At 33.0% G+C, this 27,527-nt stretch overlaps 4 protein-coding genes across 7 annotated transcripts; all 4 read right to left on the bottom strand.

Annotated features, from left to right (window-relative positions):
- Positions 1 to 7,256: 7,256 nt before the first annotated feature.
- LOC8258428 (protein E6-like) lies at positions 7,257 to 8,430 on the bottom strand. Its single transcript, XM_015724894.3, has one exon. The coding sequence runs from the start codon at positions 8,360 to 8,362 to the stop codon at positions 7,550 to 7,552; it is 813 nt and encodes a 270-aa protein (XP_015580380.3). The 5' UTR covers positions 8,363 to 8,430; the 3' UTR covers positions 7,257 to 7,549.
- A 4,770-nt stretch (positions 8,431 to 13,200) lies between these two features.
- Positions 13,201 to 14,083, bottom strand: LOC107260893. Its single transcript, XM_048374966.1, has one exon. It carries the CDS (start codon positions 13,879 to 13,881, stop codon positions 13,417 to 13,419), a length of 465 nt encoding a protein of 154 aa, XP_048230923.1. The 5' UTR covers positions 13,882 to 14,083; the 3' UTR covers positions 13,201 to 13,416.
- Positions 14,084 to 14,188: 105 nt separating this feature from the next.
- On the bottom strand, positions 14,189 to 17,496 carry LOC8258427. Of its 4 annotated transcripts, XR_007216121.1 has the most exons (10): positions 17,181 to 17,489; positions 16,980 to 17,107; positions 16,847 to 16,894; positions 16,637 to 16,750; positions 16,419 to 16,487; positions 16,231 to 16,293; positions 15,934 to 16,080; positions 15,297 to 15,377; positions 14,635 to 15,186; positions 14,189 to 14,549 (listed from the first exon to the last, which is right to left on the bottom strand). XR_007216121.1 is itself a non-coding variant. In XM_015716399.3 (9 exons), the coding sequence occupies exons 1-9, from the start codon at positions 17,323 to 17,325 to the stop codon at positions 15,121 to 15,123; spliced, it is 855 nt and encodes a 284-aa protein (XP_015571885.1). In that variant the 5' UTR covers positions 17,326 to 17,496; the 3' UTR covers positions 14,189 to 15,120. The 4 variants fall into 4 exon arrangements, 3 of the variants coding, with proteins under 3 accessions (XP_015571885.1, XP_015571871.1, XP_015571877.1); XM_015716399.3 differs by having other exon boundaries at positions 14,189 to 15,186; positions 15,297 to 15,371; positions 17,181 to 17,496; XM_015716385.3 differs by having other exon boundaries at positions 14,189 to 15,186.
- Positions 17,497 to 17,759: 263 nt separating this feature from the next.
- On the bottom strand, positions 17,760 to 27,134 carry LOC8258426 (glycogen phosphorylase 1-like). Its single transcript, XM_048374964.1, has 22 exons — positions 26,303 to 27,134; positions 26,070 to 26,184; positions 25,883 to 25,983; positions 25,645 to 25,736; positions 25,384 to 25,519; positions 25,177 to 25,245; positions 24,930 to 25,031; positions 24,168 to 24,266; positions 23,779 to 23,889; positions 22,973 to 23,179; positions 22,633 to 22,740; positions 22,036 to 22,131; positions 21,841 to 21,897; positions 21,562 to 21,708; positions 21,402 to 21,461; positions 21,175 to 21,279; positions 20,601 to 20,762; positions 20,092 to 20,165; positions 19,309 to 19,432; positions 18,854 to 18,945; positions 18,330 to 18,450; positions 17,760 to 18,255 (listed from the first exon to the last, which is right to left on the bottom strand). Exons 1-22 carry the CDS (start codon positions 26,975 to 26,977, stop codon positions 18,103 to 18,105), a joined length of 3,006 nt encoding a protein of 1,001 aa, XP_048230921.1. The 5' UTR covers positions 26,978 to 27,134; the 3' UTR covers positions 17,760 to 18,102.
- Between the last annotated feature and the right edge of the window lie 393 nt (positions 27,135 to 27,527).

Raw genomic sequence — 27,527 nt, 5'->3', positions numbered from 1 at the left:
AATTAAAAATCGCTCAATTAACTGAATATTTAAATTTAAAACATCCCAAGCAATTGATTTTGATTAATTTTTTAATCTGTTGGATTTGCTCAGTTTTTTGTTTACTCACTTTGAGTGAGTGTTCTTCTCTGTAATAGTTTTAAAATTTTCACGATTGGGAATTGGTTTCTAGATCAAAGTTCTAAGTTTTGTTAAAATATTTAGGATATTGAATTGGTATGAAATAAGTCACAGGGTATTGATGTATATTTTTCCCAATTTATCCTCTTGAACTTATCTGCGAATGAGTCAAACCAAAGACATAATTATTACATGTATCACGCAATTATGCAAATGTGATATCGCAGTTCAATACAAGTGTCATGGACATGTATATTGACTAATGACTAATAATGAGGGATGTATTTATAATATGGACTCCGTTTCATATGAATCTACGTAAATCAGAGTTTATAAGCAGGTCGTGTACGTGGAAAATGAAGAGTAGAACAGCTCGCAATTTCTTTTTAAATTATATGATGCAGGGATTTTTATTCCTCTTATTCATATTTTTTTTTATATTTTTTTAAAATTTTACCTTCTTAATTTTTTAATTATATAATAAAATAATTTTATAAAAATTATATATTAAATAATTTTTTATATGTCTATAAGAACTACTCATTTATTTACGTGACTATTATAATTATTTTAATATCACTATTTGAAAGGTTTTTGTTTTGACATATATATTTATTTTTTATACATAAAATCTTTATTTGTTTAATTATAATAAAATATAAATTTAAAATTGATATTATATTAAAATAATATTTTAAATATATTTTGTTATATATTTATGAAAGCTAGTCATTTACTCGTATATACGAAAATAGTAATTATTTTGATTATAAATAATAATATAAATTAAATTTATATATAAAATTAAATATATTTTTTATTATTTTATAATTAATTAAAATACTAAAAATAATAATAAATTGAATATTTTTAACATTGTTGTTAGTTTTTTTATATTTTAAGTTTTATCAAAATAAAAATATAAAAATTATAAGTAATTAATAGAAAAACTACACAATTACACATAAACTTAAATTTTACGTGTCAATAATAAGTACATATATCAAAATTAAAAATTATATGTATTAAAATATAGTAACATAAGCCAAAACGTTTTTATTAGACTAGATACATATTAATGTTCTTTTATTCATTTACATGTACTAAAATGTTCATTTTCTATATGTATAATGTCCATTAAATGTAATATTTTATAACAATTAATTTTTTTTATTGAAATATTCGTTATTAGCTAACTTAATATTCATTATGGTTAATGTTCATGTTCATTTTGTTTGATATATTATTCATCAATATTCATTTTCTGTATATACAATGTTCATCAATATTCTTAAATAAAAATATTGATTATTTATGAAAACTTTTATTATTTTTGTGATGCATATTGAAAAATTAATATAAATATTCTTCATTTATAGGTATAATATTTATTAGTTAGTCATAGATATTCACCAAGCTACAGTTATATTACATATATAAAATATTTATATTATAATACATATTTTTTCAATAAAATTAAGTTAAAAAATAATAAATATTTTTTGTTTAAACAATAAACATTCAACATATGTTTAATGAACATAAGTTAATGTATATTTACTGAAAAATCAATGAACGTAAATTATATATTTTAAAAAAGATATTGCATCAATGTCTGATATGCGCGTTCAGCGTCTGGACACGCACATTAACGTCTGACGCGCGTTAGTGTCTGTCGCACGTGTCAGACGCTGGCGCAAATTTTTTATATAAATAAAACGATATTAGATGGACCTCTAAGTCCACAAAACTATATGAACCAGAATCCATCTTATAATTTACGATATATTAGTTGCTAGGCTTTTACTGAATTGAATTATGGGCTTAAGACTTCTTTTACCTAAATTAATGTGTTAGGCCCAAGGCGAGGTCCATGCATCGAAAGGTTTCAGTGACATATTTGAGGCTTCAATAAGTTCAACTTCCAATATTGTACAATGAGTTGATTTAACAAATCCAAAGGCAATCTAATAAGTGTTTAATTTACACAACATAAAATACTTGCTATTTATACAAAAGGAGGTGGGTTCATTTATGCTTCTGGCTTAATAAGCCATTTTGATCCACTTTAGCAACTGACCTTGTGTTTTGTTTCTGAAAGTGTTAGGGCCAACAGCCCATTTATTTCCCGAATCTGGGCTAGAATGCACTCATATCACTTGTAATTGTTCTGAGCACTAAGGAAGATATTTTCCTAAGGGAAATTTTGCATTTTTGCTTTTACCATTCAAAAAATGTTAAACCGTCAAAAACTTGGATTTTAAGTTCCTTACTAAGACGACCTAGAGTGGTAACATGGTGGGCATTGCTTTCATCAAGCGGGTCAATGTATTAGTTTCAAATTTTAAAGGGACTGTTTTTAAATTTTTTTTATTAAGAAGCATACAGACTTTATTTTAGTTGGATCTTTTTATCTGGCTTTTAAATCGGCGCTGCGTTGGTAAACTTGAGCCTAATCTAAGCTAGCTATAGCTCTACAAACATACTGCAACAGAAGAAAGCTCGTATGGTCACGCTCAATAGAAATTATTGTCACTGATTACCTTTCTTATTCCTTTTTCTTTATTTTCTCATTCATTTTTTTTTACCGCTAATAAATTCTTATTTATTTAAGAAAAAATAATTCAAAGTAAAAGTAGCAAAGGTATCTTTAGTAATAAATCAATTCACAATAGGAGAATTGTTTATAAGAAGAGAGGCTATATGGAAATGCTATTCTTACCAAAACTAGCTATGGAAATTAAATTGATTCAATAGAAAATGGTAATTTCAAATTCTAATTCATTTCCGAAAAAAAAGAAAAAAAACCCCAAGCAAGATCTCCTTCTTCAATCTCTATCTAGTGTAGGCTTCTTACTCGAGAACTTCTATTTCGCTCTTATACCGCAATATCGAATCGTTATTCACTTTTTTTAATTAGATAAATGGTATCTTTTTCGTCACCAACGTTTTATCATGCTTTGCCACTCAATCTCCCATAAAAACCTCATATCAGTTAATATAGTGAATATTTAGGGTTACGTGCTTAAATGTAGATTCTTATTACTAAACAAGTTTTTATTGCGACTGCCACTCTTTTTTTTCTTTCTTTACTTGAATTTGCTTTTGCTTTTGCTTTGTACTCATTAGATCAGTTGAAGTGAGTCAAATATAATTCTTAGTCGAGTATCCGAGTCATATATATTAACATAGTCTCTAATCAACAATTAAAGAATGTGCTATGATGGTGGTGGTGTAGACAGGCTATGGGTTTGGTGGTGATAACATCACTGGTTCAAAAGCAACAAAAGGGCAGCGACGACAGTGGGCGGGTTTGATGATAATAGATGGCGATCATGCCTTTGAAGCTCTTCTCGTCCTTATTGTTGGTCAGGACGTCTCTATCGTCGTCGAAGCAACAATGTTCTAATAGCAACAACCATAATGCAATCCCCGTCCTTTTCCAGTTCTTCACCAACATCAGAATCTCTACTTGATGAATGAATCTGCTGGGGTCGAAGATATGAAATTGGAAAGTGAACTTTAATTTGATCAAGAGTTGGGTGGTTTCTTAGCTAAGAGATAGTTGTGGCGGTGACAGGGAACAATTATAGTGGCGGTGATGGGCGATGGTGACAAGAAATATGAATTATTTCTTATATTTTTTTAATGCAGCAGCTGTAGTGGGATCCATATTTTAGTCTTGGAAAAAGACAACTGCTACATAATCTAGATTTAATGGTAGTTTAATCCTTTATTAAAAAAACGCTTAAAATAAAAGTTTTTAACAGTTTGAGTAATAATTCAAAAGCTAATACACTCCTTATGCCAATTATTAAGGCAAAATGCGCCTTCTACTTCTCTTAATTTACAAGTATAAAACTATATTGTTTATTTAATTTTTGCTTACCAAAACATCTAGCTTTTATTCTTATTTATTTATTTGAAATTTTTTTATAGCAAGAGTTAATGAATTCGTAAAGAAAATATTCTTTTTTTAACTTACTTTTTTATACTTAGTCTCAACTATTATATTAGATAAATTGAGCTAATCTTGTCCAGTGATACACGCTTCAACTCATTATTCTCTTCTAAGTAATATAACTTAGCAACCCTTTTAAATTCATGAATTTTTCTTAATGAATAGTGACTGGGGTACTCTATATTTGACTTTGTTGAAGGACGTATGAATTGTTTAACATAGAATAAAAATAATTTGTTAATGACTCATTTATATTACTGTTGTTTCTAATTTTTGGGCTATGAATTTCTACAAACGCCTTCAATTATTTAATATAAATTGATTATGATTTTGTTATTCATTAGCTTAACCCATTTAATGAAATGAGAGACCCAAATGGAAACCCTTGAACTTATGATATGGATGCAGTGCCAGTTCCACAGTTGATATAGTTACAGTAACAGAAGTACATGAACTAACTGGAGAATAGGTGCCTATAGGAGCTGTAGGCATTGTGACCAAGGATAGCGGTGGTGCCGAACAACTTTGAGTCTATAATTAATTGTGGGAGTGTGGCTCTCCTAAAAGCCTTATGGTCAAGAGGAGCAATTCAGTTGCCTAAGGAGAAGGGTATGACGTCGGTAATCTCTGAGCGTGATGCAAAACAAATGCCCAATCAAGTGTTTTCCAGGAATTGGCTATCGCTGCTGTTGATAATCTATCTTATCGCTGAGCAACATTTTTCTTTCTTATCTATTCCTAGATTAGGAAATTAGGTGGCCGATGCTTTGGTCCAAATCACCTTATCTTCTCCTAGTTTCGTTTCTGATTCAAAAGGCCAATGTCCATGGCCGACTGATTAGTTTCATCTGTAATATTTTCCTTACAGTACTTACTGCCTTTGGAAAAAAAAAAAAAAAAAGGAAGTACATGAACTGTCATGTCCTGTCCTACTGTCCTAGTTAATAATTAAGTTTACCTTTAATTTGAGTAAACTTGTTTAATATTAATCTTATTTAATTATAATCAAGTACTGGAAAACAAAGTGGAGGAAATAGACAATATGATGAAAAAGAGATATTGATGGAGGTGTGGGCAGCAGAAGTGGGTGGGTGTGATTATTAGACATTATTATATCGCCCGACTGCCTTCTTTTTTCACATTTTCACCATTTCATACCCAACACCATAATAAGTATTTACTCTCTTTTCTTTTTTCTTCTTTACTTTGATAAGGTTTAGTTCAGATAACTACTTTTAACATAATCTTATCTTACCACTAGATTATATATAAATACTTGTTACAATTTATATATAATTCCCTAATTTTAATGAATTAATCATATCCTTAAAAATTGAGTATCATTTTTAGGCTGCATTTTGTCCTAATCTGTTCCCAGATTCAGTTGGGTTAGAAATTAGAAATTAGAATTATAGTATTTAAAGGACTTGTTAGTATTGTCATGTGATTAGAACCTAACTCAACAAATATAACAAAAATAGTCATTGGTGCAGGTAGCTCTATAATAAGTCGAGCAAAGAAAAAACAAGAGACACCAGAGATTAAATGAACCGAGTTAAGTTTGAAGAATAGAACATAGGCCTTACCACCAATCACGGAGGAAAGCACTGAGCTCTCCTTCTAGAGAGAGAGAAAGGGACCATATACAGTGTGGATTCGATTTGGCTTAGTAATGTAAAGCAGGAGCGAAGCCATTAATATAAAATGTTAGTTATAAATATTTCATAAATAAGGAAATTAGGCCCCCTTACCTACAATATGACTTTGCTCCGCTTAAAATTATTAATTTAATTAGTAATGTTGGTCACAGTTGTATTTGGTGTGTATTTCACAATAATCTAATAGGTAATTATATTCTCAAATAATAGATTGATTTATATAATGTTGGGTCTATTTTCTGCCTACTGTAGCATAGCACACAGATAGTAGAGTGTAGAGACTATTTTCTTTCCCATGGATCATTATTTTATGCCGGGCTATAATCTCTATTGAATAATTCCCTGAGAAAATAACGATGTGCTGCCATTTACTAATAGAAGAAACTGAGCAATCTAGATCACAATGCAATACACATTCGCAGTAGACATAGCTAATGGTGTCCGATTGTGTATTAGAAAGAAAAGTAATGGGTCAATCCGCGTTGCTGAAACTAGGAATTGACAAAAAGAACAAAACAAGCACCACATATTGCAAATGACAAGCACATGTATCACTCACAAGACCATATAATACAGTATAGTGTTTGACAGAGAAAAACTAACCAAGAAAGTCAATTCCGCAATCTAAGGTGCCTTAGTGCTGATCATATTGCACGGTTACAATTCATTCTTTAACTATTAGGCATTACTGAGCTGCAATCCAATGTATATTCATCATCTGAATGATATATGATATAAACTGTTCTCGCGGGGACTGGCTCTCTCATTATAACTTCCCAATTAAACCAATTATGTATTGATCAGTAAATAACCCGAAAAATGTCAGTCATGGGGAAACTACACTTGAAACACTGCCAGAGAGACAATGATTTATTTATGGTTTAGAGGATAAGAATCATAAACTGTTACATCCACTGCGAAGGTGTAGTTGCCTAGCCAAATATTATTTTGTTTGATTCTGAACTGGAAGCTTCGCTTTTTGTTGGGTTGTAGTGCAATGATACAGATAAGCTGAAAGATGAGATTGAAATGAAAATAACTAACCGGCTACTACTCCCTCTACTGTCGAACACTCCTCATATAAAGCCAAGACAATGGTCCTTGTCTCATTTAAGGATTCCTTGTAGACCATGTTTAATGTGGTAGGTGAAGTAGGGGTAATGAGACCCAATTCCTTGAATGCAATGAAGATAGATCATCGGGAAGTTTTAGTTTGAAACTTGAGATGGGAGGAGTCTGTATTGTAATTAAGTGGATAATTCATTTGTGAAGTGAATTTCATCATTAATGTCTCACATTTGATCTATTTATCTCCATTTTTTTTATCACTTGTTACTGAGCTAGTTGCTACTTGAAATGCTCACAAATATAACCAATTTTATAGATACAGTTTAAAATACCAGCTAATTTAATGAAACCATTGGTGTTCATCAAATTAGAAAAGAAAAGAAAAGAAAAAAGTTTCTCATTAGTTTCTTGCTTCTAATAATTAAACAATTTGAAAGAGGAAGAACAAATTAAAAGGACTATAATATACATTTTATTGATATTTAATTAGTTGTTCATAAAAGAAGGAAAATGGCAAAAAGTAAAATAACATGCTCTGATATGCTCTAGTGCTCGAAAGCATGAAGCCTATGCAAACATCAAACAAAAGATCACATAATAATAACAAGATTACGTACCACAATAAATCAAATTTTCATGTATTCTTTTTTTTTTTTTTAAATCTTTCCCACTAAACATAATTTAACATCTACCGCCACCCAATAGTTGATCAACAGACAACCTCGATCATTTTCTTCAATATTCAAGGTAGATACTGCTCTTCTTGGTTCTCTTGGACTTCCTCCTGGTTCTGGTAGTTTTCCATGGAGTCATTGTACTCGTAGGTATTCTCATTGTTGTTGTTGTTGTAGTTCTTGTTCTTCTTGTTGTTGTTGTTATAATAAGCACTAGTATCATAGTTATTGGTTCTTGAATTTTGGTACTGATTAGAGTAATAGTTGTTCTCACCCCTTGCATCATAGTAATACTTCCCATTTTCCAAGTACCTGGTATCACTCATGCCTTGCCTCTCTGAGTTGCTGTATCCATTGGCGCCATTGTTGTTGTAGTTGTTATAGTTGTTGGGATTGGTCATGGTGGTGTAGCTGCTTTCTTGGAGGCTAGTTTCACCAAGGTTTTGCTGCTGCTCTTGATTATATCCATTGTTGTTGCTGTAGTACTGATTGTTGTTGTAATAATTGTTGTTCTTGTTGGTGTTGGTGTTAGGGTAATTGGTGTAGGTTTCTTGGTTTTGGGTTTTGGTTGTATAAGGGATAAAAGCGGTGCCGGTGGTATACGGTGCATTACCTAATTTGGTGGTGGTGGGAAACTGGGTCTGGGTGGATTCTTGACCATAAAGACCATAACCATTTTGGGTCTCTGGCATGAAGGTTGGCTCTTCTTCTTGCTTGTTCAAGTTCTCTTCTTCCTTGCCATTGTTGGTGGTGGTGGTTGAAGGGTTGACGGTGGTGGTGGGAGACACCTTGCTAAAGAACTGGCTGTCTCTAGCATAAATTTGCACGAAGAAAAGAGTTAGGAGAAAGAAAAATGGAATGATTTTTGGAGAGAGAGCCATGCTCCTGGGAATAGCAAGATAAGGGATAGTTCAGTGTATAGCCTATAGTGAGTTAAGTGCTTGCAATGGTGCGATCTTTTTATATACAAAAAAAGGTCACTCCATCTCTCCAATTTTTTCTACTCATTAGTTGCAAATGGGGAAGAGGTGATGGTTGTGGTCCCTCTATGAGAAAACTTTAACAAAAGAAGAGTCTTTATTTTTCCCTCTCCTTATGTTTCTTCTTAATTATGTCTTTTCTTTTAGTAATATTTTCTTTGGAAAAATATTTCATGAATCCCACTGTGGAAAAACATCCCCATTCAAAAATATGCTTTCTCTTAAGATCCTCTCATGTGACCCTATTACTTAATTAGATCTCAACAGTCAAATACTAATCACATATATAAATTGTTTTGTTATTGATTCTTCTTTCTTATCTTTGAAGCAAATCAAACCAGATTAAGGGTCATCAAGAGACATAAATTTATTTAGGTAATGATACTGATAGACCTTAAAAAGCTTAAAGAATCCCGAGGTGATGACAATGGGTAATGCCCCAAAACTTACCATTTAGTAGTAACTATATAATTACCCATGTTAGTAAAATGCAAAAAAAGAGAAATTGGCTAAGAACCTTCAGAAGTGGCTTTCATATTCTACTAGCTTGACATGATCATTTGATAAATGGGCTATCATGAGAAGGGCAAATCTGACAAGTTAGTGTACATATATGAATAATAGAGTGGGGGTCGGGTAATTATGCGGGGATTGTGGAAGGTGGGGAAAGCCCATAATGGCATTTAGTGCAGGCAGGCAGCATGTGTTCCCTTTTCCCTTTGTCTAATCCAATACACACAACACAACCAATCTTTTTGCTACGCTATCCTCATGTCCCAGTCTTATTCTGCATGCGCAAGAAATCATATTATGCCTTACATGTCTTTGTTATTTAGATGGAATTGCAAGCAAAGTTTGCACAAGTGATCAGTTTTAATTAGATTTCCGAATTATACATGTCATCCTGCAACAGCAATCCATCATTTTTCCTCTTAGATTTTTCCATCATTCAGCAAAAGAAATTAATTAAAATTTTCGTGCTAATTCGAGTTCACCTGTAAGAACTGGGAGGTCTAAAGTTTAAGTCTCTTCGTGGATAATTTTACATCTTTCATTTATAGTATTAAGATAACATTTTTATTTGGTTAGGTGAATATTTACTTTATGGTATCTCTTAGTTAGGTTGATAGAAATTATCTATAACTTTAGAACTCTTGCTGCAAGTGATCAAACTATAGCTCAACAATTATGGATGTATGTAACTGCAACAACATAGGAGAATACAAATTAATCTTGTCTGCTTTTCAGTTCTCTACTGCTTTTAGCAAGGGAATGCACAATGAGTCAAGGATTTCTAACTCTTAAGTTTTTGACTTTAAAGTATCCCTAATTTGAAACTTGTATTTGATTAGATATGTCCACGTTTACACATAGCTAATATTATATATTTATATGTTAGAAAGAGAACTAAGGGTCGTATCTTTTCTTCCCAAAAACAAAAAATCTATCAACAGGCACATGGAGGTTGAATGTCAAGCTTTCTGATGGAAATAAAGTGGGATATGTACAATAAATGGATGTTGTTCCTGCAATTACCAAAGGAAGTAGAGAAAATAATGGGCATTGGGTGAGATAGGTCCAAAGCCTGTTTGTTGCACACGAACAATTATTAGTGGGACTTCCACTTTAATTGATCCTCTAAAACTCGCAAGGCTACTTTTAGGTTTTTGTTTCTTTAATGTGTTCATTCCTGAAAAGCTCTTGTGATAAATTAAATATTTTACTGTTATGGAAAATATCATTTTTCCTGTGATAAGTAGAATTTACTAGAGGAAGAACTATTGTAAGTTTAAATTTCTGATTCTAATTGAAGAATGAATGATAATTTTTGAAGTAGAACTTGAAAAGTTTGTCTGCAAGGGAAAAAAATGAAAGGTGTAAAAGAAGCTTCTATGATCTATCCATGGTTGGTACATTTGCCAATTTAGCAGACCAAATTAAAATAAAGTAAAGTTTTCAAAAGCAAAGTTTCTATTGCTTGACCAGTCTACTTAGTTACTCTTGAATATTTCTTTTCCTTCTTTCTAAGAATATATATATATATATATATATATATATATATATATATATATATATATATATATATATATATATATATATATATATATAAGACGTCCCAATTTCTATGGAAAAAAATATCACATTTTGATAAAATGTTTGATGCAAATACCACATAAATAACAAATTATCAAGAAATAGACTTCTCTTTTTTAATTGGAGCTAAATGGCTGTAAACTGTATAATAAGAGTACCAACTTCTTACATAATTTTTATATTTCCATCAATATCCATAATTTGTCAAATGAGAATACTCAGAATTTAGAAATTTGTTTTTCTAATTTTCACGTCTGGAATTAAACTTGTCCAATCAAAAGGATTAATAGTTGGAAACTTGGTAAAGGCCACTCAAAAGTGGGTACATATGCTCCATTGTCAACCTTTGGATTTTGACCTATCACTCGAACAAACACTCTTTTGCCTTTTTAAGTCTTTTTGCCCTTTTCCTTTTTCTTGGTTCAGTTGCAGTTTTCTTCCGTGAATGGCGGGTTTGGAGGTGGAAATCATGTATTGGCAGTAGCGATTTGCCTTCTCTTAGAACGAAGTATAAGGAGGACAAAGCAAAGGCAAAGAAAAAGAAAAAGAAAAAGAGAAAGAGAAAGAGAAAGAGCAAACACAAAGATAAAGAGAAGTTCTTGAAGGGTCAACAACAGTAGTATCCAAAGTTATGTCATGAGTTAACTCAGTGAATTACCATCTTATTTCATTCAAAATTTTAATCCCAGTATCAATTATCTGTCTCTGTTTAGCGGAGTAAGAATCATAATAGTACTAAAGTCTGAATATTATGTGGTGATATAGAAAAGGAAAAAAGAAAAAAAGAAAATTGTTGGTATGAACAATCAATTTGTTTGTGGGTAGTAAGTAGTAGCTCATCCCATCCAATCCCATCCCATCCCATCCCATCCTGAAGCTTTATCTGTTCTATGAATTAATTTGAAAGCCAATGTTCAAAGTTTACATATTTGGAAATTATGGGAACAGGAATCTTCTCTTCAATTACTAGTTGTCTAGGGAAATTGGGTAGAAAGGAACAAGCATAAACTAGCACATTGAATAATGTATTAGATTGGGCAAGAGGGATGATATAGATTTATATCTTTTTTTTTTCCCCCTTTTAATTTTTCCTCACCAACTTTGAAGGCAGTAACAACCCATTTTGGCTTTCCCATTAACAGCACCAAAGTAACTCCAATTTATTATGTTTCTTTGCTATAGTTTATCTGCATGATCAATTAGGTCATACTCTAAATGGCCAACTACTTCTTCATAATGGTTAGGGTGAGGGATCAAATTTTGGATTAAATTCCAATTCCGCTACTACCTTACCGCACATCCGCACATGCCAATTTAGCTATTTTATAAATGTATTAACGTTTTAGTCTAAATTTTTCTATATTTAATTTAAATTAACTTTTTTTTATTATAAAATATGAGAGAATAAATCACGCACTCTTTATGAAGAGATTAGATACAATAAAAAATAAAAATATTAATTTTTATATTAAATTAAATTATATAATTAGAAAATAAGTATTAATATTTAAATAAAACAGAATAAAAAAATAAATATTACTATTTTTCAGTGTTTTACTATTTGTTTTCTAATAATAATAGTGAAGAGGATAATTATGGTGGTGGTGGTGGTGCCCAGGATGAAAAAGATGAGCGATTTTGGCGAAAATAATGTTAATAATAGCTATTTATTACTTAATTATATTAATTATACTAAAATTATAAAAATAGTTATTAAATATGATTACAAATATTTATATATATATATATATATATATATATATATATTAATTCTTGAGACCTAAATTTTTTTGACATATGTGTTTATTTTTTGATACATAAGATTTTTATTTTGACATATGTACTTATTTTTGACACATGAGATTCAAACTTATAAATTTATAGTCTTTTCAATTAATTTATTGATTAATAAATTAAATTTCTAATTAAATACTGACATTAATTCTAAAAAATAACATAATAATTATACTTTAATATTATATTAACTAATAAATAGTTTTCTAATTAGACAATAATCATAATTCTATCTTAGAAAATAGCATATTAATTATATATTAATATTTTATTAACTAATAAATTAATTTTATAATTAAATAATACTTCTAATTCTAGAAAATAATATCTTAAATTATATTTTTAATATTATATTTAATAATAAATTGATTTTTTAATTATGTAATAAATTTTAACCCTAAAAGATAGTAATATCAATTATATTGATAATATTAATTTATAAAAGACTAAAATTAAAATACTTTGAAATAATTTTTTATATTATTATACTAATAAAATTTTAAGATTGTTCAAAATTAATAAAAATAGTTAGTTGCTATTATTTTTTAAAATATTATAAATTAATATTAAATATTAAAAATTTTATTAAATTATATCTATCAATTTAATTTTATAATCAAAATAATAATAGCGGTTGTGCAGGAGTAAATAACTACTTTTTTTTTATTTTTAAAAAAATGACTCATTTTCTTTTAAATAAAATTAATTTAAATTAAATATATAAATATTTGGTCTAAAAAATTTATAAATTTGAGAACCAAATTAACCCATAAGTTGGAGTGGCCAAAATCTTTACATCACACTTGCTAATGATTGAGAAACAGAAAATGTTTTCGGGATTGATAGAGCTATTTCTTGATCCACAGATGCCACATAATTTTTTGTCATTCCTTTTTTCCAGCCAAACTTAACCACAAAAGATTTATCAAAATTCAAAATTAAAAGCATACCAGAATTACTAATAATGCAAAATCATAATATGAAATTGAACACATATGTAACAAACCCACCAGTTCGAAAAGAAAATGTTACAGACCCTCGAAATATTTCCTTTTTTCCTTTTCCTTTTAAGAATCCAGATAAGGAAATGGGTTCCAGAGCAGAAGTGAAAACAAGAAGAGATTGGGAATTAAAATAGGAATAGAAGGATGAATATTGCTACCAAGTCTTTTCCTTCTCAGCCTTTTCCTGACATACTCTCTTCTTTGCTCATCACCCCACTGTGCTTCCTCTAGTCCCTTTGCAAGAATCAGGGGTGGGGGCACTTGGTATGGGCATTTAGACCTCCAAGAAGTCTCAGGCAGCCCAAATTTGGATACCCTTTTCAGAAAGAGATAGTATACCCACCTTAGATGGAGAGAAGGGAAGGTTCTTGTGCCATTGGTACAGAAGACAGGTGGGTAATCCCAGTGGATGTAGCATGGAATTTGTGTGGAGATGAAGAATTGCGAATAGAGGGATGGTGTCGTTGTGGGGCTGGTTAGGATGTGGGTTAGGGCGTGTAGTTTCTGCTCCCATGTGGAGTCTTCCATCTTGAAGATAAGGTTTGGAATGAAAATATCTTTGCAACTATAAACTATTGCTGTTTATGGACCTAAAGAAACAGACCAGGGTACTCAAGGCAAGCCTGCCAAATACAATGCAAAACGGCTTGGCTAGGTTCAAACTCTTTCAAGCTTTTGGTTTGTACATGTACCCAATGAATTATAGAAGAATTGTGAGTCTCCTAAACCCTAAGAAGAGCTCCTTTGATGCATTAATTTCTTTAACCCCTCTGTGTTGCTTGGTATACGATGTGTATAATGGAACAGTTACATTTAAACCCAGACAAGTGGCAAGTTGAGACGCAATAAAAATGAATTATATATATTTTGATTTTAAATAGCAATCATAAATTCCTTTACCCCATACTCCACAATGTCTTTAGCCCCAGAACTACCTTATTATGCCAAAGCTCCCCTGGTATCCTGAGGTTCTATCCTATACTCACTCCTGTTCTACTCCTCCGCCTTCACCCAAATCCACAAATGTAGGCCTTGGCCATGGAATCCAAGAGCTCGTGAGGTAGAGAGAGACTTTCCTTAGGTTCTCCTTCACTCCTCTTTCCTGTCAAGCCTCTTCAAGGAGCTAGCTTGCTTAAGACCCTCTGGCGGATCAAGATGACTGACAAAAGGGGAGAAAGGATAGATCACCTGTCGATCTGTAATCAAAGAAAGTTATACTTGAAGAACATTGACCGCCACAGACAAATACGTGAGCTAGGAAAGTTATTTTAAGAGGTCTACCCAATGCTAGATGCAGAGGCGCATAATAGATCGATATGAACATCATAAGCTGTCCCATAATAAAACCTGTTGCTGCTGATACCTTCTTCTCAGTTCCTTCTTCTCCTTCTTCTATAACCCGAGCTCGGAGAAGGATCATTATAACAATTTGGCCTTTGCTATATAATGGTTACAAATTTATATTTAGATATTAGAATCTAACGCCTATAGTACAGAATTGTTATGTAAATACCCCAACCAAGGTGGGAAATCTATTGATTTGACCTTCTGATGCGTAGAGGAGAACAAACAGTATAAGAAAAAATTTACAGCAAAATCAGCATGGAGATCGAGTCATGTTGTAGCAGAAAGCAAACCGTATTTACCCCTCACAGAAAAATGAAAAAATAGAGAAGGTGGAGGACTGGAGGGGTGGTGTAGTTTGGATGTTTATCCTTTTCTTCATCATAGGATATGCTACTATCTTCTCCAGAGCAAAATTCTTAACTACTGTAACTGTGATGACAGCAAAATCCAAGCGCTAAATACTGGGAAGATGATTAAAGCAGAAGCCTGGGATTTCAATAAAATTCACAGCAATAGTTATGTTTTTCAGAAATAGCTAAACTGTGGATGCATCAGTAACACAGGGCGTGAATGCAAGGTTTTTTAAGGCACCATACCACAAAAAATACTAGCTCCTTGTTGGCAAGGCGTGCAGTGAGCTCGTGTCTTTCCATTTCTTGTCTGATTAATCCCTGCAGCTATAAAAAAGAAATAATTGTCATTACAGTATAAGGGTATCCAGGCTAAAACATCATAATGGTAATGCAATTCCACTGAAGGTCACTTCATTGTTCAGTTATCATTGTTATAATAATAAGAACTGAAAAAGATAAAATAAACTGATGGCTTGCATGCTATCCATAATTCAAGTAAGCAGAGAATCAGAACTGAGAATACAAACAGATAACCTCCATCCCTCTCAAACCTTGTTATTTTGTAAAATTAAGCCATTAGGAGAGACCTTAGATAAGCAATGAAAATAAAGACCTTGTACGAGTATGAACAACCTAAGGGTTAAATCTATTATGGCCAGGTAATTCTCCAAATTAGCATTTGTAATTACCTTAACAAATGGAAATCATTAAACAAACATGATCTTACAAAGAAAAATCCTCATCATAGAATAATCATACTCATCACGGAGAATCATAGAACTTCAGATGTCAACTTTAAACCAGTTGTGTTAAGATTGGAGGAAAAATGAAACTTAAGCCAGGAAATAGAAAGTGTACAAAGTGAAGAAAGCAAATAAACCTCATGATGGGATTCTTTCATTGTTGAAAAGAATCTTCTTAATTGATTGAGAGTTTGAAATATGTAGGATCTCCAGTTGCCAAATGAATTCAAACCCAATGGCCTAAGAGAACTTGGAAGATATTTGCTGGAAAGGTCATTCATGAACTACAAATCCACATAATACATGAAATTGGGTCAAAACTTACACCAGAGATAATACATCAAAAAATTAGAAGACATCATTGCTGCCCAATAATGCATGGAATATCAAAATATTATAAGATATGGCAGTATCAAATAGCCAAAATAACTTACTATCACCTTCAAGAATGAGCATCTTGGAGGCCCAACTCGCCTTTGAGCCTTTAACATGGTCATCTGAGAGAAAGAGGGGAACTTGTTAGACATCATTCTGGGCGTCAACACAGAATAGAAAACAATTTTCAGTTACAAAAATCCTTGAGAACAACATATAGAAAAACTGTTGTTTAGTAACACTGTACTTGTCTGAGTTGAAGAGCATGCTCAAACTGTTGAATTTGGATCCACTGCTCTGATACTATGTCTGCCATCTGGAATCAAAAAAAATAAAAAAGGCAAATAGACATATCTAACAAGAATCACAGCCATTCTAAGGTTTTTTTCTTTTTTTCCCATATTATCTCATTCAATAAAAATATTGACTACATATAGCAATAACAATAGGTATAAGAGTAGTGACCTTCTCGACCTGCGAATGAACTACTTGTAACCTGTCTTCAGCATCTTGTGCTTTAGACTGTAAAACATGAATATCAAAGTTGTTCTTTCTCGAAGTCGCCCATAGCACTCTTACCTATCCATCAACAAACTAGTGCTCAAATCAGTTCAAACTTTCAATGAAGCAAAAACAACAAATTCGTGATTACTTAAATGCAAGAGAAAAACAAACCTCTTCTTCAAGTGCATGGACCTTTTCATCAGTTAGCAGTGAGCCACTCTACAATTTAAAAGCTTATAATGTTATAAGCAAGATGGCATTAATAACCAAAGAATTACTACTAAATATAATAACAAAAGAAAACCTTCAAATTTGAGAGAGTAAAATGGAGATCGCTTAACGTCTTCTCCGAATCCTGAATTTGCTTCTCTTGTTTTTTAAGATAAAGTTCTTTAGCTTCTGCTTTTTGGACGATTTCCTCAAGAGAAGATTCTGTTTATAGAAATAAGATTCAGCTAGGGTTGACAGAAATTTAAATTTAGAAGAGAAAAGTAAGGGTTATTACCAAATTGAGCGACTTTCAGTTTGGCTTCGTGCAATTGAGTGAGGAGGTGATGATTGGTGCTGTGTTGATCTTGAGATGTTAGATCCAATAGAGACGAGCAAATAGTGGCGGCAAATAATAACAATATTAGATAAACTGACACCATCCTTGTTGTCTCTTCTTCCACTCTGCGCTTCTACTACTACTACTACTACACAGAAGAGTGAAGATGAAGAGTAGAGAAGAGACTATTCATTTTCGGCATTACGAAACGATCCGTTTGAAGAATACGACGCCGTCAGATTACAGGAAATGTTTCAACTATCGTCTTAAATATAGTCGAGTCGCATTATTATTATTAATAATTAATATTGATTAATAAAAATTATTTCAAAAATCGTTTTAAAGGAATGCAATTGTTGTGCTGTGCTGCTCTATTTGGAAGCATGCTGGCCACGTCATTCACCAGCTAGAGTGCATCTTGGTCCTTCTCTTTTCATCTCCAACCGTCTCTAATAGAAGTTGGCCACTAAAAAGGAAAAAGAAAATATTCACATTACGGTTTGATGCCTTTGACAGATCCATGGGGCAGCTTGAAGATGTAATTTCAAAGGCACAATTTAAAATGGTTTTAAAAAAATAACACTCTAGTGTTAGAAGAAAGCAGATGCGAAAAATTATACAATTTAACCTTATTTCAGATCCCCCTAGTCTTAGTGGACCTGTACTTTTGCGTGTAATTGAAGATAAAAACACGACTCTGTTTCGGTTACACTTGACTGCACTGCATGCCAACATCTGTTGACTAACGACATGCAGGTTCCGTGGTGCAAGATTTAACGGTTTATTATATCTCCTAAAGTATATAGGGCATAAATAGGCAGAAACCTGGGGAGTCCCTCAGTACATGCTTTATTCTAATTTTTACATTGACAAGTGGAGATCAGAATGGACATCTACAGGGTTCAATTCCCCATGACCTGTCTGCATATTCTTCAATTGTTCTATCGCTGCTAAATCGTCCAGACCCAGCTGTGCTTAGAATGCTCATCCGGGTCCACTTCTCTTGATCAACATATGCTTTATCAGCAGCAGCCTACAGTTATTTCATGTCAGAACCAACTATTTTTTGGCACTTTTGATCACCTAAATGTCATAATACGACATTACCTGTGCCTCTAGATAGCTCTCAAAATCACAACCTAGAAGGTAAAAATCGTTGCCGTTTTCCACGCTGTCGCATAATGATTTAAAATAGTCCTCAAAGCCAAAATAGCCATTCCGGACCATCCTGCATGCGATAGCAGCAGAGTCAAATTTGAGTTGATCAATATCGAAATTGCAATTTCAATTAGTAGCTCAGCAATCAGCATATCATTACTGTACTGACATGAGTATGGAGAACATCTTCACTCATCTGCTCTACTTGAAAATGTACTCTATACATGTATAAAAGAATTTCCATTGCCTTGAAAAAAAGCTTGTGGGGCTTTCATACAAGCATTTCAGCAAGTTAAATCATTAGCAAGGATAGTTCTCCTGTTTCTTGTTTGCTTTTTCTTTGGTGCTTAGATAGGACAATTTACCAGTGTAAGGAAGGTTTTTCAAAGGTGTCATTTTTGTTAATCTTTCAGACGGGCTTTTGATGTAATTCTATAGTAATGAGTGCAACAACGTACAAGTTAATGGCATACCTTACGACACGAGCAAATTGAAGAGGCACTTTGAGGGCAGATCCTTTCTCACGCAGAACTGGAACCTCATGTATTTTTGCACCGAACAGAAACTGGAGGGAAAAATTTGTTCCATTAGGAAAGCCATGCATCCAATATAAACAGAAGGATGCGTTATGATTTTTAGTTCATTTTAGAATAAAAGATAGACACAACTAGCAAGCAGATTAAGAAAACCCTATTGTTTTGGAAGCAGTGAGGTAAAATAGGGTAATAAAGAAGAAAGCCTCCTTGCACTTTTGGAAAATCTGGTTCGTTCTTGAATCCCAAATCAACTAGGCCCAATTCCTACCATCACAGGTTGGTTGCTCATATAAACTTTCATGCAAACATCAAGATATCAACACATACAAATGTGAGTTCAACATTCTTATTCAAATAGTATCCTTACAAATCATATTGCTGCTGGTGCTTACCACGTTATCTTTCCCTATCTCCTCAATTATTTCAACTGTAGAACCATCTGCTGTAGCTAGAAGTAAACATCCATTCATCAAAAACTTCATGCTGCTAGTTCCTGATGCCTCATGGCCAGAAGTGCTGTACATAAAACAAAGAAATAGATATATTTATGACCACGGAAGAATACATGCCTGAATTATTTCTTAAGAGAACTTGAACCTAAGGTCCATTCCAACGCATGTCCAAACATCAATACTCACATTATGTAAATTCTAGAACATCCATGAAGATTGAAGGTGACATAGAATCCATTGCCACATATTAATGGAATAGGAAGTACTTGACCAATATCATCTAGATGTTTACACAGAGTACTAACGCCATTAAAAGGAAAGACTAGTTCCATTCCATGGAGTTGAAAATTAGAATTGATGTACAGAATCCATTGCGACATATTAATGAAGTAGGAAGTACTTGACCACTATCATCTAGAATTTCACATAGAGAACTAACGCCATTAACAGGAAAGACTAGTTCCATTTCATGGAGTTGAAAATTATAATTGAGGATAAGAAATTTAAAAGAGAGATGGCAATCCAAAATGATTTCAGAGAAACTATAAATTTAAATGGATATAAATGTCACATGGCCACTATTACAATTCCAAATTCTCAGCTGGGTTGGTTTGTGGGAATATCACTTATCAGCAGTTTGACAATGAGATAAGTTAAAAAAAAAATTAATTGCAGTTGAAAACTGAGGTTCATTCAGATTGGCATGTGACCATAACTACCAACCTTATGTGCTGTGAAAGGTCAGCTCCTGGTATTACCAACTCAGCAACAGAGACATTGTAATCAGGAATAAAAATCTGCCACAGTACAAAATTAGAATCAGAAATGTTAACAAGCAAACCATGCAAAAAGACAAGAAAACATATATCCTCATAAAGCTCCCAAGGATTACTTCTCGCAGAGACCAGAATCTGGAGAATTACCATCCGAAAAGCTTAGTTTATATAAAATGGTTGAAAGGTGAACAGGACATCATGGCTTTGGAAATTGGCGATACACAAAAGATATATATTGAAAAGCATAGCCAACAATTAAATTATAACTCAAATTCACTGCATGAAGCTGTTATTGAATGTTAACATTTCAGCTGTGAAAGAAATATGATTTTTAGCTCATCTTTTTGCCTTGCTTTTTCAAGAGCTTGGCCAGAAAACCAGTCTGCTCAAATATTGCAGAAACAAGAAAGCATACATTCTCTTACAAATTGATGCAGGACTATTTTTTCCTCTTACCAACTTCATAAGATCTCCAACATCTGGATCATTGTTTATTTTTTCTGCTACAGCATGACAAAGTTTGATAATCTTCTTTGCCATTTCATAACCAGGTGCTGCTTTCCCTCCAATTATGCAGACACGAGGGACAACATTCCTCCTGTCATTCTTCTCCATGTTCTATAGAGAATGTCAGAATAACATCACACATTTAAGTAAAGCTAACTTGGCATTAAATGGAGCAAAATTCATGTAAAGCACACTTGGTAAATCTACATCATCAATGAAAGCAGAAAACCCGATTCTAATGTGATAGGTAATTAGGTTATGACCTACAAATAAAATCCAAAATGCAGGCAATTCAAGAGATGCTAAACTTGTTCTTGATAAGTGTAAAACACCCACCCAGAAATTGGTAACTACTGGGCCAAATACAATTTAGTTTCCAGCAATAAAGATGAAAAGCACATTAATATTTACTTAAGGAAGTGAATTAGGGTGTGCAGAGATGTCCAAGTATTAGATCAGCTGAAGCACTAATCTTTTTAACTGAAGATGAAAAGAGAAAACCTTCCAAGAAGATTCAATTCACCTTGATGCAGTCATATCTGTGGATGATGCCAAGTATATTGAGCAATTGTCTTTTGTACTCATGTATTCTCTTTATCTGTACATCAAACATTGCATCTACACTGACCTGCAAGTGAAATGATATGCCACTAATATAAAAGGATCATAAATAATACAGTATTCTACAAGACTTGGATGTAAACCTTCTGAAAGATAAATAAAAAATTCCAACAAAGCTGTGACTCAGACCTTGATTCCACTCATTGCTTCAATATATTCTGCAAGCCTTGTTTTGTTAACCTTCCTAACCTACAATAGTAAAAGGTACTGCAGCAGGTAAATTCACCTGTACAAAAACCATACACTTTGCTTCAAGAGCAACTGCATGAATATTAAAGCTAAAAGGTACCATATTCCACTCCTGATGTAGATCAGCATTTGTTACATAATCTTGCAAGCCTGCTAAAAGGTCCACGTCACGTATCCAAGCTTCTGTTCCAAGCCATTTTGAGATAAGAACGCATAAACTTGGGTTGCTGACAACAATCCAGCGACGCTGAGACATCACACATTAAAAGATCAAAAGCACTTCACATTTCTTCCAGTGCTTGATCTAGAACATAACAAGATAACATAAAGAATAGTCATTTCCTAAAATAGGCATAATGTGAAGGTGATTATTCTCAACCTGGGTTACTCCATTTGTCTTGTAATCAAATTTTTGAGGCCACAGCTCATAGAAGTCCTGCAAAGATGTTCCAAAAATTGTCAGATAATTTTGAGGACATTCCTAGTGGCATATTTCTGGAAAGGCAATACACAAGTTCAGTTACATAAAAGGAAAGGATATGAAAAAAGCAAGTAAAGTAGATATTATATCTACCTTGAATACTCTTGTTTTTAATAACTCTGCATGTACTTTAGAAACACCATTCACGGAGTGAGAGCAAACAATTGATAGATTTGCCATTCGAATACTCTGTCCAGCAATAAAGAAAATTTGAACTTGCGTGGTACTTCTATTGTTCAACAGCAAAACATCGTGATGCATACAAGGGAGAAATTCCATTAAAATTGCAAGTAAATTACCCAAAAAGGTAGAAACCGTTCATCATTCCATTTCCATTAATATTTTGCATTCCTAGAAACAAATATATGCACATATAGAGACTAAGTAATTTAGCGAAACCAAAGTTTATTTGGTACCTTCTCAATGACAACCGACTAAACCTCAATCCAAACAATACCAGATTGCTGCAATCTAATATCTCTCATATCCTAATACCAAATTTGGTTCACAAAAATTTCTGAGAACAAGCAAACTCTATCAATCGTACTATTAAAGACAACAAAGAAAATGAAGAAGGCGCCTGCTAGAACAGACTTATTAAAGCCATTAGCACGAAAGTCATGCCAAATGAAATTAGTCTAAAGAAGATAAATTTGAAAATATGAAAGTTTTTATAGATTTTGCAAGTACCTTCACAGCACCTTCCTCAACAATTGACATCCTGGAAAGTCGGTCATAATCTAGACCAATTCTCTTCTTCAACTCTTCAATGAAATTGAAATTTAAATCATATATAATCTGAATAAAAGAAAAAAGCAGTCCCATCAGGAAAAGAAAATAAGATAACTGGAAAAATAGACAATCTTTCTATTCCTAAACTCATCATTTGGCAAAGAACTTGTTGAGCAAATTTATGTCTAAAACTAGATCATAATATGGTCATTCATTCACAAATCTTCAAAAGCCCAAGCAATAAGCATTAAGCACATGTTTATATAAGACATGCAATAAGAAAATCTGATCAACCCACTTGTAAATGGCGCGGTAGAAGACTCTCCAGTAGATCAACAGGAATTTTCTCCAGTCCTGCAGGCGATACTGTGTGAGTTGTGAAGGAGAAAATCTTGCACACAATGTCCCATGATCTATTCCAACTTATATGTTCTTCATCCACGAGCACTCTCATGACCTCAACTACTGCAAGAGATGGATGAGTATCATTCAGCTGCAGAGCAACCTATACAATGCAAAAATAATATCTTTGAGGCAAGCAAACAGACTAAAGGAAAAGGTAACATATCCTGGCAACAAATACATGTTTGGGGAAAAGATCCTCTGAGGGGAAAAATCTCTTCACATGCAAACATCAGAGCAGCTCATGCATGTAGACACCACTACTAGCCATAATGACCACTAGCATGTAATACTTGGATTCATCAATATAATTTTTATTTTTATTTTTATATTTTTAAGATGGAAGGGGCAACATACATACAAATTTCATTTATACACACAGCTACCTGCCAGCCATAATGTTGACTAGCATGTAATACTTGGATTCATCATTTTTTTGCTTTTAAGATGGAAGTAGCAATATACATATAAATATTCATGTATACATGCAACACAAATCATCCTACTAACAAGCAGGTCTAAATACAGACTTATTTCAGTAGAAGTTACATAAAGATGTTTAGCAGAAATATATCTTAGCATACTAAACATGTAGTCCTAAAAATACAGAATCAAGCTTCTTTATTTTTTTAATGACATTTAATTAGTTTAATCATGTAGTTGGCACACAATGATAGATGAGAAATCTCTGAGATAGGAAACCTTTTCTGGAAAGTCATCGAAGTTACTGTGGGTGTCTTTGAACCTCCGAATAATGTCTTGCAGTGATGCGGAGACAAAAAAATATTGTTGTTTCAATCGTAGTTCCTTCCCCTGAAACAAGCAATGACAATAAGCTTAGCAGCACAAACAAACTACAGGAAACAGTCATTGGAAAAGTTAATAGCTGCAAACGATATATTGAAAATGACAGGATCTTTCATGTAGAAGCATTAAATATCCCTCTTTCATCTCTGCGCAATCAATCTCTGAAAACAGTAAACTGCCTTTAAATGCAAATACTGCAATTGAAGCATGCAGAAAAGTGTAATTCACTGACTCAGATTCAATGCATAAGCAGTAACTGACCAATAAAATAGGAAAAGCCATGCCTGATATGAGCGGTCATCAGGATATAAAACACTGCTTATGGTTTCTGCCCTCTGTCGATTGACAACAGCATTGATGTAGTCTCCAGTATTAAATGACTCCTGCCAATTTGCATGAGAAGAAAATAAATGACAAAAATTGGAAACATTATAAAACAGATCACTGTTTTTGTTGCTCTACAGAGGCAAACTGTAGATTAAGATGTGAACATTTTCCAGATATAAGTCTTCAACATATTATTAGATCTCGGAAACACCTGAGCAGATTACGTGACACTTTTCTATTCTTAATACCCAAAATCATCTTTAAACTTCTCTTGGATTAAAGCAGAATATATTCAATAATTTTGACATATGATATTGGTGCAATTATAAAATAAAGAAACATTGTTCAGGTGCACAGCAAAAAATAGACAATGTGCCAATCTTACCTTAAGGACATGGTGGCAATTGGAGCGTAAATTTTAAAGCAGAAAAGAATTGAATGGAAAAGACCCAATACAATAAATAGGCTTCCCCTGTCCATCTTACCTTTCTGGCCTGTATCTTCCTCTCATGAAGATACTACTTTAAAAGTGAGAAAATATTTTACGCTAAACAACTTAGCTTATCATTGCTAGTGTTTAGAGATAATCAAGTCTATATTTTCTTTCAATGATTTACAGCAACTGTTTCTTGGCATATGTACTGTAAGTCTGTAGCCAGTAATGCGAAGCAAAACATGCATGCCTGAAATGAATAATATTGAACTGTAGTAAGATTTACCATATCATTTTGATCACTTGGTTTAGCAGACCAAAGGCGAAGAGTAATGGTATTTCTCGTTCCATACCCAGGTATTGGATTGTCATAGGCTACAGCTTCAACCTCCATCATGGAAAAAGAACCATTATGTAAGGCATGCTTCACAATGTTAAACTATAAAATTATGTAAATGTAAAACTAAAATAGTTCAGAAAAGATAAAACTTTAAACAAGACATTCCTGGTTACACTAAGATATTACTGTTTACCGTTTCTTTGGGGACCCAAACTTGACGTTTTCCTCCATTGAAACCTTCCTCTTCAACAGTTCCATAGAACTAATCAATTCAATATAGCCAGATAAATGGTTATATAAAAGCCAAGGCAATAGAATGGATGGTATTGCAATATCATGAGTGCAACAGTTAATAAGATAACTTAATATATGTTATAAAAAGGGGGGAAGTACATCTAACCTTCACAGGGTAGGTGACATGAACCCGTTCTATCTCCCAGGGATTTCCAAAATTTAACCAATAATCAGGTTGCTCATGCTGATAACCATCCAATATGACCTGACGGAACAGGCCATACTGGTATCGCAGCCCATAACTGCAAAAAGTAAGATGTAATCCTACACAATCAATAAACATCCTCCTACCTGATAAATATTAAGGAGAGTAATAATCAGTCAGCAAATTAATAGTTTAATAGGTATTCACAGGATAGAAAATTACCCCCATGCAGGATAGTCTAATGTTGCTAAGGAGTCCATTTGACAAGCTGATAAACGAGCAAGGCCACCATTACCAAGAGCAGCATCCCCTTCCTTCAAACATCCCGACAGTTAACATTTAAGCGCGTAAATTAACTTGGTTAAAAATCTAAAACATGCCTAGAAGAATAATAATTATTCTGATAGCAAAAATATCTGCTTCTATTAACGGGAAAATAAAATGCCAAGGCAAGCCAAACCTGCTCTTGAAGAACTTCAAATTCAAAACCAAGCTGAGATAATGCATCTGCATATTGGTCTCGAACACCGAGATTAATCACACTATTTGACAATGACCTACCTAATAATTACAAATGACGATTTAGCAATCAGTTTACTAGTAAAAAAAAAACGATATTGAAAGTCAAAGCAGTCGTAAATCCTTACCCATAAGATACTCAAGTGAGAGGAAGTATATGCGCTTTGGATCTTTCCTCTTGAAGTATATTTGTGTATCATGCCAACGTTCAATCAACCGGTCTCTCACGCTATGCGCTAAAGCCTGCAATGCGATGCATTCCCGCCAATTTTTCAAACCTTTTTATTTTTTAAATTGTAATGTTGTTGTTGTTGTTGTTATTATTATTATTATTATTATTAGTTGATTAGTTATAGAATACCTGGTAAGCTTCAAAATCGTCAAAATTAAAGCGTGACCTGGCCACTGTATATTCAACGTGATCCAAAATATCTTTCTGTAAGCTACTCGGATCGTTTTCCAAAAACCGATCCATTAACCCGAACATCCGATCCACTTTTGCTTTACCTTCACTGCTACTACCAAGCCTCCTCCTCACCGCCACTCCTCTCTGTGTACACCCCACCTTCTTCACTTCGTTAGCCTCATCTCCACCGTCAATCGCATCAATTAAGGCTTTCTTGATCTTATCCAAGCTCTCAGCGTCTTCTATTCTGTTGCCGTGTGAGTCGGTCACGTAAAACGTTTTGGCGAAGTGATCTCCCTCCAATTCTACAGTAGCTTTCTCGATACGGAGCCCGAGGAGTTTGAAAACACGAGTAATGACTTGGAGTAGGCCGATTCGGTTGCGAGCGTGGATCACGAAGGCCGTTGCATTTGCGGTTGCATCGGGATCAGAGAGGTTGGCGGTTTGGATGGTGGTGACGGCGACGGCGGTGGTGGTGGTGGAAGCAATGAGAGATTCGCTGGTAGAAGCGAAACTGCGGAAGCTGACATGAGAAGTGGCGGTGGAGAGGTTGTTAGAAGGGGTGGAGAAGGGTTTGATAGATGGAAATGAGAGTTTGGAGTGAGAGAGAGGCAATGTGATCGGATACATTGCCGGAAAATCACTTAATATGCCGCGAATGAGGTCAAGTGGATTACTATTATAATTCGTATTTTGTGTAGGAGGAGAAAAGGAAAATTTAATCAAAGTAGAAGGATAGGAGAAAGTTAAAAGTGCCTTTTCGGTAAAAGGGACGCGCACGGGTAATGAAAAAGATGTTGACCTGTTTGTATTTATGTAACTGTTTGTATTTATACATTCTTATTTTTAAATGTAATTAAATATTGAATTTTGCATTTTAGTAATTTTATTTAATTATTTTAAAATTCTAAAATAATATTTCTATTCAATTTATTTATAATAATAATTTCTAAAATTTTATTGTAAAAAACAATATGAAAAATCGACTAGATTTATTAAAAATAATAATTTTGATTAATAAAAATATTTTTATTCTAAACTTAATAATATTATTATTAAAAATTCTCTATATATATATTTTCTATTCATTTTATGTTTAAGGTAATAAATCTTTTTATTTATTTACTAATTTTATATTAATAGATAAATTAATCTGTTATATTCTTTATTAAAATTTTAA

The sequence above is a fragment of the Ricinus communis genome, chromosome 5 (genome assembly GCF_019578655.1).
Source record: "Ricinus communis isolate WT05 ecotype wild-type chromosome 5, ASM1957865v1, whole genome shotgun sequence".
Taxonomy (NCBI): domain Eukaryota; kingdom Viridiplantae; phylum Streptophyta; class Magnoliopsida; order Malpighiales; family Euphorbiaceae; genus Ricinus; species Ricinus communis.
Note: the sequence above shows the minus strand (reverse complement) of the source record. Positions and strands in the feature narration are given on the sequence as shown.